Source organism: Diabrotica undecimpunctata, chromosome 4 (genome assembly GCF_040954645.1).
Source record: "Diabrotica undecimpunctata isolate CICGRU chromosome 4, icDiaUnde3, whole genome shotgun sequence".
Lineage (NCBI taxonomy): Eukaryota > Metazoa > Arthropoda > Insecta > Coleoptera > Chrysomelidae > Diabrotica > Diabrotica undecimpunctata.
The window spans coordinates 52,377,434-52,397,993 of record NC_092806.1 but is presented as its reverse complement, the minus strand read 5'-3'; the positions used below and the strand labels follow the sequence as shown (position 1 = coordinate 52,397,993).

The 20,560-nt window shown below is 34.0% G+C and overlaps 1 protein-coding gene across 1 annotated transcript in view; it reads right to left on the bottom strand.

Moving 5' to 3' along the window:
- Window positions 1-9,877: 9,877 nt before the first annotated feature.
- LOC140438242 (carbonic anhydrase 1-like) overlaps window positions 9,878-20,560 on the bottom strand; it is an 87,695-nt gene continuing 77,012 nt past the window's right edge. The window contains exons 5-7 of the mRNA XM_072527938.1: window positions 17,962-18,067; window positions 13,463-13,690; window positions 9,878-10,112 (exon numbers count right to left, since the gene is read on the bottom strand). Coding sequence (XP_072384039.1) covers window positions 9,912-10,112; window positions 13,463-13,690; window positions 17,962-18,067 — 535 coding nt within the window. The 3' untranslated portion in view covers window positions 9,878-9,911. The remainder of the gene's footprint in view (window positions 10,113-13,462; window positions 13,691-17,961; window positions 18,068-20,560) is intronic.

The window sequence follows — 20,560 nt, the reverse complement described above, 5'->3', positions numbered from 1 at the left end:
ATAAGTTAGATGTTAGTTCTTCTTTGACTCAATGTGGGACAAGCAATTGTAAAAATTATATTCACTACTCCTGATCTTATTGTGGAACTGCGGATAAGAGTCCCAAACACTAAAAATAGAACAAAGGGCGTGGTACCAGAGGTGATAAGTATAAAGTACTAAGACTAAAGTACCAAGAGAGATAATAGAAGCATAGGCCAAATTTCAGGCTGAGAAACCTTTTTAGAGCGAATGCCAATAAAATACGAATAGCTCTGATGATAACCAATCTCCTATAGTGGAAGGAATCACAAGAAGGAGTGCAACCTTAGCGGTTCTTTCATGTTGTCATTTTTAACTATACCTCTCTGTTTACTCAGGAAAGAAACCTACTTCTTGGTTATTAAAAAATGTGTGGATATTCCACATGACTGTTGGCATATTTGGGTTTTCTAGGAAGATAATCATAACTATAGAACCATACAATATCAACCATAGCGTAGAGCTAGTCTGTTCTGGGTAACCTGGATTATGTCAAGATTATCTTTTGCTGCACATGCTTAAAGTGCGCCGACAGAGATCCTGACTGATTTTAAGGGTAAGGTAAGGTTTTTCCAAAATGTTTTTAAGTCTGTCACTGAAGAAATAATAAATATTTTTAACTAAAAATTGGGAAATATTAATTAGACCTATAATATTATCATTTAAGGTATACTTGAGATATGTGACATCATCACAGGCGTTATGACGTCATCACAATGAAAAACATTAAATGGAATAGGGGAGTGAAAGTTAGCTCGAATGAAAGGGTTTTTTATCCTAAATTCAAAGGTGTACCTCAGTCGCAATATAATTATGCTAAATTTTTAATTTAATGTTTATTTTCAACAATAACCGATTACATTCAAAATGTGAAATAATGTTATAGAGGGTGTTCAAAATTACATTCTTCTGCTTCATGACAAGCGTCGAAGCGTCTAAGCAGTTCAGGTGTACATGTATCATATCTGGCGTAATCTAAGTATATGCTGGTGTAATTTTGGTTTTTAACTCGTCCACATCCCTATGTTCTTTATTATAAACGATTCCTTGATTCATTAATTCCTTTGAAATATATCCATAAAAAAGGGTGACAACAGAGGCGATCTTGAAGGTCATTGGAAAGTTCTGTTAGTTGATGGGGTAAAATATGATATTAAGATAACCGGTTATAATCCGCTGTTATGTTTGGGTGCGCTGTCTTGCTGTCATACCATAACTTCTATTTTGCGCAAAGAAACATTAGTAAGTAATTAGTAACAAAGATAGCTAATCGTTCAGAAAATGTAGATATTTATGAACATTTAAATAATCTTCACAAAAATGTGAACCTATCAAAGGCCCATTAAACAACCCACACAAAACGAGCTTCATCACTCCATAAAATTCTATTTAGAAAATCCGGAGTATCGTACATCATAACTTGCATTAAGGCTGTTTTAGCAGTCCAAGCATACTGCGATTTGAAATGGGCGTATCACTTACATACTTTTCTACACTGCTTACGCGAGACCATCTTTACTCAGTGCCGCCGGCCGACGGGTAGTTTAATGAAAACAAATACATTATTCTCCATTCAAATTAGTTTTAACACGAACTAACTGACCGTACGTTCATGAGATTTGACGTCACGAAGGCGATAACGATGAAACTAAGCGCCAATGATGAGTAACACGTTTCACTATTAGATTTCAGTATTTTTTAGCAATTTTCTTTAAAGTTGGAACACGCTTTTCTCGATTATTACTGGACACAGAAAGGTGAAACAAAAATCAACGATTACAGAAAAAAAAACTCTTTCGAGTGATGGGCGTAAAAAGTTTGGTTATAATAGAACGTTAAACAGTATATTCCAATTTTTCAACAGAAGTTTCAAAAAAATAAAAAAAGTAAAACCATCAGTTTAAAGGCAACATAATTTCAAATAACGTGTCCAAATTTCGAGACATTTTGTCGGTAAATAACAGAGAAAACACTGTCCCTAGGTTTTGGTGCACTGATAAAACAGCCTTAAGACAATGAAGGTTATTCTTCGATCCAAATCAGTGGATTGCAATTCATGAACCAATCATAGTTTAAATTGATGGTAATGGTGGTTTTTAAAAATCCTTTGAACTATACATAAGGACGGCCAGTTTCTGCAGCAATTGTGGACTTAATAGTGGTCATAATGTTGAGGCATCTTCTTCTCACCCGTAGCAAAAGTTGTATAAGATGGTGTTCTTCTATTGGAAAAGAGTTCAGCGTATAAAACATTTTGAGAATTTTTCTTACATTCACCATTCATCATAGATTAACAACATATCTACGTATTCATTACTATACACTATACTGTTTGTAGATATCAAATATGATTTAGGTAAAATCCCAAGGTCAATTTTTTTTATTTGTAAAAACTAGTTAAAAAGTAAAAATGGACCAGTTTCAGATTACTTAACACATAATAACTGGGCGGTAAAATCGAAAATTTAGCATAATTATTTACGTACATCTTTATGATGTACCCTTAATTTGAGACAATAATGATTTCATTTGAGCTAACTTGTCACCCTCCATTTAATTCTTTCATTGCGATGAAGGCAAAGCGTCTATGAGATCATAGATATACATTTTAAGTGCAACTGACATTTCCCAAGCTTTAGTTAAAAACCCAGGCCCCTTTTCTGGTTATATTTTTTCTACTGGCTAGGATAAAATATGATATTTTTAGTTTTATTTTCAATACATTGTCTGTGAGCAAAACTAAAAATTCACCAAATATTTCTAAAATCTCAAAAAGCCCGATTATTTTAAACTTTTAAAGTAAATATTTTAGAAATTTCTAAATATCTCCTGCGCATGTGTTTCTATTTTTACTATTTCTATTAGATTTAATAAAAATTAATCTAAACGTATATTTGGATGGATTTTTTAAAAACGGAGTTTGGTATTCATCGAGCACCCTGTATACACAAAAATTTGCACGTAGGTTTTAAATATTTACACAAAAAGAATATTCAGGAACTACTTCAAAATTATTCGAATTGTCATTAAAAATATTTAACTGAATGTAATCAAAAATATGTCTAATTGTCCTGAATCTTCTCTTATTGAAAATATATTAAACATTTGTGTACTGTGTTCTCGTTCTTATATTATGATATTGAAAATGTTTATATATGTGTAAAAATTTTTTGATGTTGTGTATCATACAAACAAGTTCATAAAAGTAATAAAAGTGTCATTTCAGAAATATGAACGTATAAATAAAGATTTTATTAATGTCACCAATATATTGTGCTTAATTTCATAGTTCTAATCATTTATATATTTAGTTAATCCTAGGGAAATGTTGAAATTACCACCTGTTGTGCGTCCATAGCTCAGCACCCAATGTACTAGCCTTCTAGCCAACGCACTCGAGTTCAATTCTCAGCAGCAACAACGAAATTTTCAATTCTAAAAATAATAACGAGCCGCCACCGTGCATAGGAGGGCACGTAAAGCCGTCCATCTCCCTAGGCTAGTGCCCATCGGCACTAGTTACCTGAAATAGGATTAAGATTCAATTGGCGCCTGAACAATCTGGAAGGATATCACTGGCAAAAATGCCGTATTAAGTATATTATTATCATGCCATCCGCATATTTTCTATACTTTTTCAGACTTCTGTGACGTGTTTACTCTTTGATTCCTCCGTCCTGTAGCTCCTTATTAAACATCAAATTTGACTGAACAAACAAAAGCAGCCATTCTGTAAGCATTTGGGATTTTCTGAAAACTAAATTTTATTTGTAAGCGTTTATAAATGTAGATAGGAAAGATTAACAGTAATTTACATAGTTTGTTTAGGAATAGAAAGAGAAATTGTTTTCTAAGACCGCCGACAACAATAGATTTTGACTTTGGGGTATTCCAAATGAGTGTAAAAACGTTTTGGACACATTACCAGACGAGTGGAAGGCATGGAGAGGTTGGTGGTTGAAGGCAAGGTAGATGGTAAAAGAACCCGAGGAAGATCGCCACTCCGATGGTCAGACCAAATAAAATGCGTTACCGGTTACTCTCTGTCTGAGGCAGCACACCGCGCCCAGGTGAGAGAAGAATGGATAGCAACCATTCGTCAAATACCATAACGTCACCACATCCTTACGAAGGATAAAGGATAGAGGAGGAGGTAAGGACGTAGATTTTGTTGTCAAGCCAGAAGCGTGTAGTATGTTGTGTGTAATAAAACGAAAGGAGGAATAGGATTGACCGAAAGAAAGAGTGGAAACGATATGTTTTTTATTGGAGTATGATAATTGGCCAAGGATGATATTTTAGGAAATGCTATGAAAGAAAACGAGAGGTTTGGTATTGGAAAAGGAGAATTTTGATTTTCTTCGGTTATTAAAGAAAAATAGATTTTGATGTTTTGGTCGGTTGATAAAAAGTGAACAGTGCGAAAAGTTTTTGTGGTAGCAGTTAACCAATTCAAAACAGATATTTTTGAACAAATTGTAAGCATTTGACTGTCAATATTTTATTTCGATAAGAGATAATTTCGAATTTAATATCGACACATACCATCTTTTCGTAGATTTTAAATCGGCCTATGATAGTGTCCTAAGAAATAAATTGTATAAAGCCATGGATGAATTCCACATCCCCGATAAACTGATAAGATTGGTTAAGGCTACAATGCGTAAAGTTGTTTGCAAAGTCGAAATACAGGGCGAACAATCACAGGCAATTGAAACGCATGTTGGACTGCGACAGGGAGATGCGCTGGCGTGTCTCCTTTTCAACATAGCTTTGGAAAAGGCGGTCAGGGATGCCCAAATAGACAGCAGAGGAAACATTTTTAATAAATCATCCCAAATTTTGGCATATGCAGATGATGTTGATCTAGTTGCCCGCACAACACGCAAGCTAGAAGAATTGTATACCACCTTGTCACACGCCTCAAAAAATATGGGCCTGCAAGTAAATGAAAATAAAACTAAGATAATGGCATCAACACCCAACAATAGAGCCAGAAACATCGGCCACCAATTCACGGTTGATAATTCTACCTTTGAAGTGGTGGACAAATTCACATACTTAGGCTCCCTGATCACCAAGGAGAACGTCATGACGGAAGAAATCAAGCGAAGAATAATCCTAGCAAACAAATGCTATTTTGGACTGAGTAGACATATGAGAAGCAGAAACTTAAGCCAAAAAACAAAAATAACCATATACAAAACCCTTATACAACCAGTGTTGACATATGGATCGGAGGCATGGACCATTTCCAAGGCAGATGAAAATCTCCTGCTTATATTTGAACGAAGGATCCTGAGAAGAATATTTGGTGGCATCTGTGAAAATGGTGTTTGGAGAAGGAGGTACAACTACGAGATATATCACAGATATAAACATATTTGGTGGTAAAGACGTAGTATCCTTTATAAAAATAGGAAGACTAAGATTAGCAGGACATCTGGCAAGATCACAGCAGAACAACCCTCCTAGAAGAATCCTTATGTCACAACCTGTGGAAAGTAGAAAAAGGGGTAGACCAAAACTCAGATGCAAACTGGCAACAGTTGGCAATGGATGGAACTGACTGGCGTAATAGACTTGGGAAAGTCAAGGCTCTTTTATAGGGCTGTAGCACCAATGATGATGAAGAGATAATTTCTTTGGACAAAGATCGACTGAGTAGGAGACTACCCTGAACTAGAAGCATGATTTTAAGAAGAGGAAGCTCTGTCAATTTGCAGATTAAATTTTGATTTAAAATTTTGGAAAGACAATATGCTATTAACATTTTTAAATGTGACCAAGACATTTTTGATGCAATTTCTCAAACTCGGAAAATACTGCGCGATATTAAAATGTAATAAATTTTAAAAGACAACCATAGGGAGATAGAGGTGTTTTGAAATGTTATCGGTTTGAGAATAGAAACAGATTTTCTTATTTGATTCCTAGAATTAAAGAACACATAACAAGTTAATATCGAACATGAAAGTGAAAACTTGGAATTCCAAGAATCAGACTTTGAAAATATCAAGCATAAAAAGAATGACGATTTTGAAACAATTGAAGACAGTGATCCAAATTTTGAAGTCGTAGACAAAGAAAGAGATATTCCTTCCATGGATCATGAATTGAGTTTTTTATTGGAGGAAGAAGAACTAGAAAATGACTCCACGGATGATGATTATAATAACCAAGTAGAAAATCGAAAACGAAATAACCGAAAATTTAGTCGTCACCAAGAATGGAAATACAAAAATAAAACAAGAAGATGGTTTGGAATATACAGGAAGAATAGATGAAAAGTTTAAAATAAAAATGCCAAATAAAACTTTAAAAGATAGGTAAATGCTCCAAAATCAATACAAAAATCCAATGCTTTAAATAATTTTTACAATTTTTAAAAACTTGTGGAAATTATAATCAGAGAAACGAATTTACGTGTCATCCAAGGTTTTATCTCTACCCATAGCCCGTGCAGGAAACAAAAAAGAAAACAACAGTAGCTAAAGATCTGAACAAATTCGAGTATGTAAAACTTTATTTTGCAATATTATAGGCGTTTCAGTAAGAACAGTATCTGCATGCATTAAAAGTGATACACAAAGTCCCGCTAAAAGCGATAACAGTTTGACTGCAAATCAGAGTATTTCGAGAAAAATCTTAAGATTTGAAATAAAAAATGAAAAGTTAAAAGCATTTTTTAATAAACTACCTAAGCTTAAATCTCACTATTGCCGAAAAACGACATCTAAGCTATACCTTGAATTACATTTTAAATCAAAGTCTGAACTTTACCAAATTTATAGAAACAATTGGTGTATCGAAAACAAGGTAAGTGTTCTTAATATAAAAACATTTCATTAAGTGTTTGAAGAAATTAACTTGACGCTATATTCTCCGAAAAAAAGATGAATGTGACGAATGCGTGGGATACAAAAGAAAAAATATAGACGAGTAGGTGTAGATACATCGAAACCTCAAAAAAACTGAAGCAAGGAATGAAACAGAGACACATGAACTTTTGAATCATAAAGTTTTTACAATGGACTAACGATCTGTTTTCCTCTGACCTAAATGTAATGTTTCGGCTTTATATTACCGAACCAAATTAGTGGTATATAACTTTCCTATTTTTGACCTTCATACTTAAAATGAGTAGGCTACTTTGTATGGCATGGCGTCGAAGGAGATGTAAATGTTCCATGTTCCATATCTTACTTCTTCTTCTTCTTACGGTGCTTCTTCGTAGGGAATAGTCCGTTTGTAGACGTATTGAACCACTTCCTTAAGTTTTGAAGCCAAGATATTCTTCTCCCTGGTCCTCTCTTTCCAAATACCTTGTCCTGAAGAATGAGTTGTAATAAGCCATATCTGTGTTCATTTCTCATAACATGGCCAAGATATTCTAATTTGCGCTATTTGATTGTGTTAGTGATCTCGCATTCCTTGCCCATTCTACGTAGGACCTCAATATTAGTCACACGATCCACACATAAAATTCGTAAAATTCGCCTCTAACACCACATCTCGAAGGCCTAGAGCTTTCCTTAAGAAGCATCAGAAAGCGTCCATGCCTCTGCTCCGTATAATAATGTAGAAAATACGTAGCATCTAATGATAGAGATTTTGGTACTAAGTGATAAATCGTGACTTCTGAAAATATACTTCATCTTTACGAATGCCGATCTTGCTTTTCCTATGCTTGGTTTTATTTCAGTAGAGTGGTCCCATTGACTGTTTATGTTAGTACCAAGATATATGTAGCTGTTTACCCTGTCAATTGGCTGTTGGTTTACCAAAAGATCTGAATTTAATATTTCGCGCTTACTAACTACCATGTACTTTGTTTTGTTCGTATTGAGATCCAGCCCATATTCTCGATTCTGATATTCGCGACATTATTGCCTGTAAACCATCTAGGCTATCTGCAAAAACTACTGCGTCGTCAGCATATCTAATGTTGTTCAGACGCACTCTGTTCAGTAAGATGCTTTCCTGTAGTTGTCCCAGTGCTTGCTCGAAGATACGCTCCGAGTACATGTTAAATAGCACTGGAGACAGAATGCATCCTTTCCTCACTCCTCTATCTATGGAAATTGTCTCTGTCAACTGGTCATCCACTTTAATGTTTAATCGTTTAATGGTAGTTTGGTTGTAATATAAATTACATATAATTTGCAAGTCTCCATCATCCAAGCCCGCTTCTTTCAAGATGAATATGAGCTCGTTTCAAGATGAATATGAATATGTTTTTGCATTCAATTTTTTTGGTATAGTTACGAGGGTCGACTTTAACCCGCTTTGGGGAATATTTCCAGTGATATGTATATTTTGTTAAATATAGTCGTTATCCATTTTATTCCTTGTTCATCCAAAAGTTTCAAGAATTCTGTATAAAATTTGTCAGGCCCTACAGCTTTACCATCTTAGTGGAAGTTTTTCTAATAGCTGCCGTGACTTCTTGAATGGTAATCGAGGGTCCTGTTTGGCATTCTATGTCTTCAATGGCAATCTTACCCCTAATCAAAATATAATCTTAATTATTGATGGATGTTCAGCACAGAACAGAAAAGTTTACTTTATCAAATGCTTTAAATCTTTCCGTAATGAAATAGGTATGCATTGAACAAAAATATTTGGAAACAACGGTCACGCCCAAATGTAGTGTGATTTAATGTATTCTACAATTGAACTTGAAAGGTCGAAATATTAATGTTCCTACTGGCATTGTTGCTGCCTGTAAATATGCAAGGAAAATTCCAGAATTATAAGGTTAGTTGTATAAATTTCTTAAATTAATACTACTATATTACGTAATTAATAAAATTAAAGTTAAGAATATTCTTTTAAGTTCGAAAGTTTATTAGTTTTGCGCTTTGCTTCAATTTCAATCTCAAAAGTGGTTTTTTTACTACTGTAAAATCAGGTAATCTGGACTATGCATTTTTCGCAGACAGTGAAAAAGTTTTTTTGGACTTTTGTACCTGCTGCCGTGTCTGTTTTGGATCGAAGTTTTAATTCAATGGATACTTAAACCCGCTACAAACTGTCTTTTGCTGAGCTTCGTCTCGATTTTTCTGAGTACTTTTCAGTGGTTCCTTTTCGTCGCCATTCTCATTATTTATACGTGACTGAGGCAGCGTTGTTGCTTTTCTTTTTTTACTTAGTTTATTCTCGGTCTGTTTCTGTCCTAGCTGTTTTAAATGGTTTTCTTCAGTAGCTTACCTCTACTGTTTCAATTTTAGCTCCGTCTCCCTTCCAGTATTTCTCGCAGATATCAAATATTGGAATGGTAATAGTAGTATCTAGCTCTTCATTGTCGCTGCGCTGCAGCACTATTTGGACTATGGCCTCCCCCAGCATCCGCCCCCTAGCTGTTCTCCTCTAGTTATCCACCCTTAATATCTTTCTAGCGGTTCTCACTTCGTCTGTCCATCTCTTTCTTGGTCTTCCTACTGGCCGACCTTCCACCATACTTCCACAAAGTGTTCGATAGGTGTTCCCTGCTTATCAACTATTATAAGGTGATCTACCCAGTGCAATTTTTTTACTTTTGTCTAATTTGCTATGGAGATTTCTTTGTAATATTGATATAACTCAAAGTTGAATTTATTTTATTCTCCATATATTATTGCCACAAATGAGTCCCAATATTCTTCTCAATATGTTTCTTTCAAAATAAAGTTCATTGTTTTTTCTGTCATGATTTATGTTTTTGCGCCATACGTGGCTATGGGTCGTATGCTTTTATACATTTTAAACTTTATTTCCCCATGGGTGTAAGTGTATCCAAACATCTGCGACAAAGAGAAGTATGTAGTATAGTAATCCCAATATAAAAGTTGGGTCTAACAGTTAAATACTGTACTCATATATACCTAATGCATTTATTAAATGCTATATTAATTTACTACAAAACTAAACAATAAATATGTCTTAAATAAAGAAACAACCAGTAACCATGCAGTCTGTTCTATTTTTGATGATGCCGAGTCTATTGTTGGAACACTGGCATATATTACTCTATCGTTAACTGCTTGAACAGGTCTAAAGTTGTGATTTATTTTTCCAGCGTTGCCGGTAATCAAACGAAATTCTTGCAACTAAAAACAAAAATAAATATTAATACAGTACTGTTTTACAGATTGATCTTAAGTCTAATCTAATCTGAGACCAACGATCATGAACTCGTGAACAATAATGAAAAATATATAGGTATAAAAGTCAGAACAAACAAAAGGTATTTAAATAAAGAAATTGGACAGAGGAACAGATTTAGCTCATTTCTTTTTAATATTATAATCATGTAAAAATAATAAAAAGCGAACTAGTATGGTAGACAAATAAATAAGAGAGAGGCTGCAACAGTGGCCAGTCAGGTACAGTGGCCACTTTTAAATATGTTGTTGTTGTTTGATAGATACAGACGCGCCATCTAGTACAAACGCTAACAATTTTAGTCACAGTAGTCGCTTACTACGCTTGAACCGTGCACCATCGTTTCCAGAACCATTTTGTATACGAACCTGTTGAGAGGTGTGTTGTGTAGAAGTAGCAGGTAAGTTTAAACATCTTTTCAACCAATAATAATATACATATTAAATGTTTTGTATGTTTTGTGGTATACAGTATAGTATTTAAAACTTGAAGGTGATGCAAATTATGATCTATCTTCAAAGTAGTAGGTTTTAGGTTATGCCACCTAAACAATGAGCTTTTGGTACAGTGGTCACACACTTATGCAGAAACAGTGGCCACTGCTTTTGAAAAAAAAAGTGGTGGCCACTGTTCCTACATACGTTTGTAAAAAGCAGTGGTCATTGTTCTTTCTGCAAAAAAATATCAAAAATAATTTTGTTTCAGATAGTAATATGCCACGGAAATAGCCCGGTATTAAAAAACTACAGATGAGAATATGAGAAAAGCGATTTATGATGTTTGGGAAGGTGGATTATTACAAAAGGCTGCTGCTTTAAAATACGACATTTTACGCACTACGTTTAGGAGATATTTTAAAAAGTGTTACGAAAATAAAAATAATATAGATTGGACTTCAGATGTTCTTGATAGAGCTCCAAGATTGACCCCAAATTATGGTATCAATCAAATTTTTGCTTCAACCGAGGAAAAAGAACTGAGTAATTATTTACAGACGATGACCAAGCTTCATCATGGTTTCAATCCGAAAGGTGCCAGACAACTAGCTTATGATCTGGCAATTGCTAACAGGAAAAAATACCAACTTCATGGGAAGAAAACAAGATGGCAGGCAAGTTTTGGTTTACAAGTTTTATGAAACGAAATTCAAAATTATCATTACGATCAGCATAAGTAACTTCACTAGGTAGGGCAATGTGGTTTAATCGACCAGTCGCTGCAAATTTTTTTAGTAATCTTAAGAAGATTTATGAAAAATATGCATTAACGCCTAGTCAGGTATACAATGTTGACGAAACAGCACTAACAACTGTGCAAGATACAGGAAAAGTAACAGCCAAAAAGGGACAGAAACAAGTAGGCCATATAGTTTCAAATGAAAGAGGCACTTTGGTAAACATGTGCAATGCAATAAACGCTATAGGTAATTCGATTCCGCCGTTTTTAGTGTTCCCTAGGAAATTTTTTAAAGATTATATGGTTAAAAACGCACCTCCAGGCTCCCAGGGGCGTGCTGCACCATCTGGATGGATGACAGCAGAATTATTTGAACAGTGGATGATACATTTTATCAAACATACTAATCCTACAAAGGAATATCCCATTTTACTAGTCATGGACAACCATGAGATCCATGTTTCTTTAGCATCTATTAAATTTGCAAAAGAAAATAATATAATCTTGTTGACTTTGCCGCCACATACTAGTCATCGCCTTCAGCCACTAGATAAAGCTGCATTTGGTCCTCTAAAGAAATATTACTCACATGGTTGTCAAAATTGGTTATTGAAAAATCCTGGATAGAGGAACAATTTACGACAGGCAGAGATTTTGAGCGACGCTTATCCACTTGCTTTTTGTCCCAAAAATGTGGTATCAGCTTTTAAAGCTACTGGGATATTTACATTCAATGATAACATTTTTAATGGCGATGATTTTATGGCTTCAACCGTAACAGCCATGCCAAACATACATTAAGAAAAACAACAATCAAATAATTCAAATGTTAGCGATATACCACAAATAAACATTCAGTTCCCTTCAACATCAACTTGTCCAGATAAAATACCAAAAACAAATCAGAAACATCCATCGGAAATAACACCTGAAAAAAAACTGTTTCTTATGAAGCTATGACAACTTCCAAAGACACACCCGAAAATCGATTTATTTCCCCTGTATTACTGTAACCATACCCTAAAGCTACCTTATTGCCGTTAAAAAACAAACGAAAAAGAAGACTACTGAAATTTTAACTGATACACCAATTTATAAAAGAATAGAAACGGAAACAGCAGAAAGAATATCAAGACGAAGTAGAATGAAGAGAGCTAAGACAACAGTAAAAAGAAAAATTGATAGTTCAAACAAGTCGAATAGAAGTAATGCAAAGAAAAATAAAAGCATATCCAGTGATGACAGTAACAGTGACATTGAATTGTCTGATGTTGTGGATTCCGACGATGTTAGTTTATTTTCAGAAGTAGATGAAATTTTTGACGAAGACATATCCTCACGAATAGTGGAAGTGAATTCATTTATTCTCGTGAGGTTTCAAACAAAGAAAACTTCAAAATTTTATGTTGCAAAAGTTACAGAAGTTTTTTCTTCTGGTCAAGAATACAATGTAAATTTTCTAAGGCGTCACGGAATATAGTTTTCATTACTTACAGTTACAGATTCTGCCACAATTACAAAAGAAGATGTTGAACTCATTTTACCTCAACCTAAAAATGCTGGAGCAACACAGCGAACAGCAAATTTGTTTACTTTTAAAGCGGATTTATTATCGTATAATATTTGTTAAAGATTAATATTACTTATTTTTTTTTATGAATATTACAAATAAAAATATAAGAATTGCAAGTAATGACCACTGTACCTTACCTTTGTGGCCACTGAACCGTCTAGTTTGGTACAGTGGCCACATTTTTTGAAAAAACAAAATTAGTTATTCCTGCATAACCTGTATTTTTTTGGGATTACAGAGTACATTTTTAATTTACCAAGTGCTTTGACGTTGTTTGAGTTGATACTCATTAATATATGTATTATGATTTATATTAAAGTTATATTGAATTTACTCGAAAGGTGGCCACTGTACCAGCCTCTCCCCTATTTCTATTACATTTATTTTTTAGATTTCATAAAACAGTACACATGTTGAAAGTCAAAGTCAATTTTTCTTACAAAAATGCCAAAAAGACAACTTGCCTCCTTCCAACAAGGCACGATAGTACAATAATTATTTTATTTATAACTTTTGACACGCAAAACAAAAGATATATTTACTTACTTGTTCGTGTGATAGCGGAATGGTGTGAGCAAATTCAATCCACGTAACAACTTCTGAACATGGAGGAGTTGTTAAGGAACCTTTGTAAGTAAAGTACTTGGCCCTATCGGTGGTAGTAAAATCATTCAAAGAATTAAAGTTGACTATTTCCACACTGGAGTTCATATTCTCTACCTGTGGTAGTTCGTGTTCAAATTTTTCATATTTTTTGTTTTCCGTGCGAGTAATCTAAAAACAAAAAATGTATGAATTTTGTAAATTCTATTTATTTGTAATGTACAATAATTGTAACTGATCATTTTATTTCTTGCTATAGATAGATAGATCTAAATATATACAATATAACGAAAGTAGACTATAAATTTTTGATATATTGTTTAAGTAACATTTTGAAATTATTGAGACTAGTACATTTTTTAAGGAAGCTTTTAAAAATGAGCGAATTCATCGTACTTTTATACATAGTTCTAGGTACGTATATGTCATCTAAACCTCGGGTATTATAAGAATGAATACTTTTGTTGAAAGAAATGAATTCTTGAAAATATTCAGGTGATAAGCCATTTACTATTTTAAAGACCAAAATCATGGTGAAATAAAACAGTCTATTTTCAACAGAGAACCAATTTAGAGTATTTAACATCGTCCCAATTGGGGTACGGCGATGTGTTTTAAGAATTATTTTCATTCCACGGTTCTGTAATTTTTGTAGCATTTTAAGTTTGTTAAGGTTAAATAAATATAAGATTGATGAGCAATAGTCAAAATGAGGTTGAATAATTGTGTTATATACTGTTATTTTTGACTCCATTGATAAATTTTGAGATATTCTACTCAGAAAGTAAAGTTTTTTTTTATATTTTTTTATGAACGTACTCGAAGTGACTCTCAAAATTCAGAATATTGTCAAGCTGGAATCCCAAATATTTAACTGTTGTGACAATTTCAATTTTTTCATTATTAATATTTAAATTTATGATTTCAGAATCAAGCAACCTATATTTATGTTTGGTAGTGAAAACCATTGCCTTTGTTTTTTTCACATTCAACTTCAGTTTATTTATTTTTAAATATTGAGGACCTACCTTGGGGAATCCCTGTATTACTATACATTTGAGATGACAATTGGTCTTTAAATCGAACTTTTTGTTTGCGATCTTGTAAATAATTTTCTAACCACGCAATTACTGCACCTCCTATACCATACTGTTTACGTTTAGAAATCATTATTGTCCTGTCAATGGTTTCAAAAGCTCTTTTTAAATCAAGGAATACACCGACTACGTACTTATTTTTATCTAAATTACTCTTTATGTGACATAATGTAACTTGTAACGCTGATTCACAAGAGAATTGTTTTCGAAAACCTGATTGATTATTGATATTAAAAAAATTTTATTTTTTGTTACATGTTCTAATAATTGTTCATAAATAGCAATTTCTAATATTTTCTCTATAGGAGGTAAAGAATTGATTGGTCGGAATTCTTCAGCTTTGATAGTGTTGGATATTTTTTGAATAGGGGTGATGGTGCTTATTTTTAATACATCAGGAATTCTACCCGTAGTAAGAGATGTATTAATTAAATTTAACATAACGTGCCCAATGGTTTCAAAAACTTCCTTGACCATTCTGCAATTTAACGTTTCATGTAGTGAGAATTTATTATCTAAATTGCCAACAATTTTTCGCAAATCCTGCATAGAGAGCTCTTCAAATTTTTCAAAATTTAAATATAGATTACTATTTACATTACACCATGTTTCAGAATTATCGATACTTTGAACAATACTTTCAATGCTTTCAACAAAATACTCATTAAAACTGTTAGCTATTTCTACGCTGTTTGTTAACCGTTTTAGGCCAGTAGTAGTTTCAAAGATTACAGTGTTTGGCATTTCTGGACTATTATCACTGATTATTTTTTTTTAAGTTTTCCACATTTGTTTTGGATTGTTTCTATACCTGTCTATTTTGTTAAAATAGAACCGCTCTTTTTTTAGCTTTAGCACATTTACTACCTTATTTCTATGTCTCTTAAAAACCTAAAATTTATGCTGTTTTTCAATGACGTCAATACATTTTCACACTTCTGTAAAATTTCCTGGTAAATGATACTAACATCAACAGAATCTATTTTAAAAAGTTCCGTGATAAACGTTGCAATTTAGGGCCTCAAGCCCTTTTGCTATAATATTTGTCTTCTTTAGAAGCTTATACAGCTTTTTCTAATCTATTTCCTTTTTCCACCAACTCTAATATCCCCTATTAGATGGGGCAATGAAGCAGTCAAAAGCCCAAAACCCACCAAATTTTTGCAGTAGGATGGATCTTAATGAAATTTTGTAAATAAAAATGCTGATGTGGAAATGAAAATTGCATTATTGGACGAGGAAAATTAATTTTCCAAAGTGCATTTCAAAGTGATGAACAATGATAAATTTGTAATTCGAAAATAATTGACGGAAATGAGTTCAATATTACTACTCAGGGGTTTTTATGGTCACTGAACACGAATATCATGACGGCGATAGTCTCCGAGGTACCTAGTGTACCTAGATCTCGTCTCCTTGAGTTTTTGATACAAATTCTAGTAACGAGTTTACACTGACTTTGTATCAAATTTTTGTACAAAAATTTGGTAGCTCTATTGCTTCATTACCTCGCCTATGTTACTTTTGGTCTATGAACGATCGTACTTTACGAGTCGGGAAAGGACACAAAGATAAATCAAAGCTATACCTACAACAAAAGTCCGTTGTATGAGTCGAAAACGAAACATCAGAGAAGTTCAACATAATGAGAGGAGTACGTCAGGGTTATGTGCTATCACCTCTCCTATTTGGGGTGTTCTATTTAAAGAACCATTATACAATGTAGAAAACAGAATTGTAATGAAGAAATAGTAAATAACCTGAGGTACACGGATGACATTCTCCTCATAGCGTATAGTGCAAAGGGGCTTCAGAGAATTAGAAACCGTCTAGCGACAACGTACTGTGATCTTGGTATGAAGATAAACTGTAAAAAAACGCAAACACTGACTATCAATAAGAACGACTTTCTTGTTCATGATTGGTGTTGGAAGGATGGGGCCGTTATTTTAACGTTTCCAAGAACGTCGACTGCTTTATCGCTTATAATGAATGGCAAAAAAGCAGTACTCGGGGAGCTCCTTCCGTGTCCCCAAACACTAACGACCAACCAATCAGTTAAACTACCGAGCACGTATGCTGACGACCTTGCTTTCACCTTCACCACAGCCCAAGTATGCTCTTTTTACCTAAGATCGAGAGAGGCAAAAAGAAAGTTAATGATCGAATGGAACGGACACCAACTGGAATACGCGGAGCATCCAATGTACCTCAGAGTAAAGAGACACTGGACAGAACACTTACAGATAAAGCACACTGTCAAAAGACTGTTCTGAAGGTAGCATTCCGTAACAACGTACTTGGCACACTGCGCTACTCTAAATGGAGCGCCCAGCCGAACGCTCTCCTAACTACAGCCAAGGCTCTCAGCTTCTCCACGGGCGAGTAGGCATGCCTGTCTGGGGTAGATCGGTAGGAAAGTGGACGTGGCCCTAAACATGCCGATTAGCAACTGGGTGCCCAAAAGCAACGCCACTAGACAAAGTATATCAGTGTGCGGGAATCGACCGACCAGACCTGTGACTGCGAAGACGAACCACGGTGTATACCGAGCGTTTAAGGCAGTCATTTGACGACAGACATGTGATGTTCAGTGCGGAAGGGCACTCACACGACGACGTGCGGCTGAAATTTAGGAAAGGTTTTCTCAGTGGCGTTCCTGTGAAACTTCCATACTGGTATCCCCCGAAACCGAACACACCGACTGATTTGAACTGCGACTGGAGGACATGGGCAATACTGAACCAAATGAGATCGGGCGTAACTGCTGTGTGGAGGAGACCAACAAAACAACAAGAGGCCAGCTTGATGAAAAGAACCCCTTATGTACGTGTGGTCAACGACAGGACATGGATCACCTGCTCCAGTGTAACCACTGCTCGTTTCCAAGCACGATGAATGACCTTTGGAAGGCCAATACCAAGGCAATAATCTGTACTCGATTCTGGGCCGAAAACTTGAAATGATCACGCTTGGACACAAAAAAGTAAAAGTAAGTAATATGAACGACGTCGACAACACACAATTAATCTCAACAATGTAGATCTCTCAATAGCGGAGACAATGATATACTGGGATACTGCTTAAATATAGACTGGAAACACTCAAGATAAACAAGATGTCAAATCGAAAAATCAAGAGGAACATTCAATAAGATGCGTAAAGTGCTCTGTAATCTCTTCCTCAATATCCATACGCGGGAGTTTACCATGACTGGTGGACTAGAAAAATTATAGAATAAATATTATATCCTTAATTTAATCCTATATTCATACTGATTGATATTTGACAAAGTTAATTATTAGATTAGGTAGGTGAAAGTAGAAACATTTTGATAATACTTACATGATACAAAAAAGAGAGAACTGTTAATCCGTCATCGTCAGCAAGAGCATTTGAAAAGTTGCCATAATCTTCTTTGTAAAATACTAAATGAGTTTCTAATGGGTAACTAAAAGAAGAGAAAACATGATAATGACAGTAATATTTTGGTTTAAGTTAGTAACTTAATATTACGATATTTTTGTTGTGTCCTGTATAAAATGGATATAAATGGTTTTTATTTTTTATAGAAACAGTCGTAGTATGTGCAATGAGGTTACATGGATGCATTCGTTATTTAAAATTAAATTTGTATATTGCAATTGATCTTTTCATAGCCATTCTTTCATTCTTTTCACCTGAAACTTGCAAAATCATTCAAGTTTCTTTATAGGCAAAATCAAATTCCACTACTTCTGGACATTTGTTGTCTTATTCTTTAGTCAGAAAGTTCATCCTGCTATTTTAAATTGTACAATAAGTTACTTTGGTTTGTTCTTTCTATAACAAAAACAATTGCTGGGCTTATACTTAATCACAGTAAATCCAAGTAGTAGAAGAGCTTTTGTACAGCAGTGTGCCCATTATTTTTGTTAATGAAAGCTGCAAAATATAACACATGAAAAACTTAAAATATGTCACATCTAAATTGATTAAGCATTAAAGTTAAAATTGGATTTTTACTTTTATAATTTCAGACATTATAAATGAAAGCAAGGCTGAAAAAATGTAAGGACAAAAAAGTAGGTACATGGAGTTAACACAAAGGAACTGTTGCGTTCTGCACATACGATGACCTCAATATAACAATTGGGGTCATCCTGAAGGGGGAGAGAAGATATTCTGTTCAATCTAGAACTCGCTGGTTTCCCCCTTTCGGATTGGGTATGTATATTAAAATAAAAGAAAAGAAATGAAAGCCAGTAGACTGTATAAAACTCTATTTTAAAAAGAGGTGAAATTAAACATAAATATACATAACTCAATATACAATTATAACTAAAGAAGTATATAAACTTAAATATTAGTTAATATGAAACAACACAAAAAAGATAACCATATACAAACCAAAACAAAGATGTCGATGAATAGGTTTTAAGAACACATTAACAACAAAGAAATTTAAGATTTCGATTGCTATGGTTGAGTATGATTAGAAATAAAGCATAAATTGATATTAAACGTTAACGAGTGAAACATATGCGCACATATAATAATATATTTAATCCGTGGTAAAATGAACAAACCTTGTTAATAAAGTTACACAAAATGGAATCAAACATAACATATATGAATTATATTAAACTCAATTCAAAGTATATATTCAAATACATATACAAATATTAATAAACTCAATTCAAAGTATAATCGGTAATGGCAAAATACAAAAAAATAAGAATACAGTAAATATTACATAAAACAAAACAAATGCAAAATGTCCAATTGACAACGTTCAATCACGATCGCGGCACAAATGCGATAAAGTTCCAAACAAATATCAAATAAATATACCAAATGCACGTACTTGATATATGCAGCAATGTAATTTTGGCAACAAATATTATAAGGTGTGCTTTACCCCATGAAAAGATAGCATCATAGCTATCGCAAATCGTCTTCAGCGACGCACAGAAACCACACAAAATTGATCATGCAACTTTTCTGCATAAAACGACTTTCTCGGTCAAAGGACCGATGCCAAGTACCTCAGGTACCTTTAACCCAAACGCCCATACACATGTGTGTGGTTTGAGAGATAAAGCTCGACTCTGATTGTGTATGAAATGGATCCCCTATGGTGATATTTCCCAGGTGGCTGGTCTTGAAATTAGTTTTTTAACACAGATGTATTTTTGTACGGGCTGTAAGCTGTAATCTTGATATACGGGGAGAATCAAAACTACTACCAAGTCTGTTAATATTTTATAAATGTTTATATACAGTTGCAAAACTGCAACAGGAACAATTACTAAATGGCTGGGTTAAACACTTTAAATAACTGCTCTCCATCGAAGCAGAAAATTCACTAACTTAAAGAACAAGAAACAATAAACCATTAGATAGTCCTTTAATACAGTACGAAGGGATGCAATATAGCACCTAAAAGATAACAAATTTTGTTAAAGTTAGCATACCAGTAAAACTTTTTAAATATGAAAGTGAATATTGATTATTTATTATAGTAAATAGTAATAAACAATAAAAATAGTCAGAGTTTGGAAATGAGGAATAAATCCAGGACAAGTGGTGTACTGGTGTTGCAGAAGAAGGGTAACCATTTCGAATATAGTAACTACAAGATAATTAAAGTCTTAACTTAATAAACCTTTGCTGATTTCATGTAGAAGAGCTAACAAATGTAATAGTATTTTTGTTCTAGACTTAAGAAACTGGTCCTAAAGGCCAAGAAGACCACAGCGCATCTTAGGTTGTCAATAAGCGAAATCCCTGTGGCAAAACTAGTAACAAAGTACTAGTGTATGGTATGGAGTACCATACCATATACTGGTACATGGAGTGTGAGGAGTATATTATGAACCAATAAATATACGAGATTCAAGGACTAAATATATATTATACTAGGTATTAGTAACAACAGGTGGCTAGATTCTTTGGTGGCTTT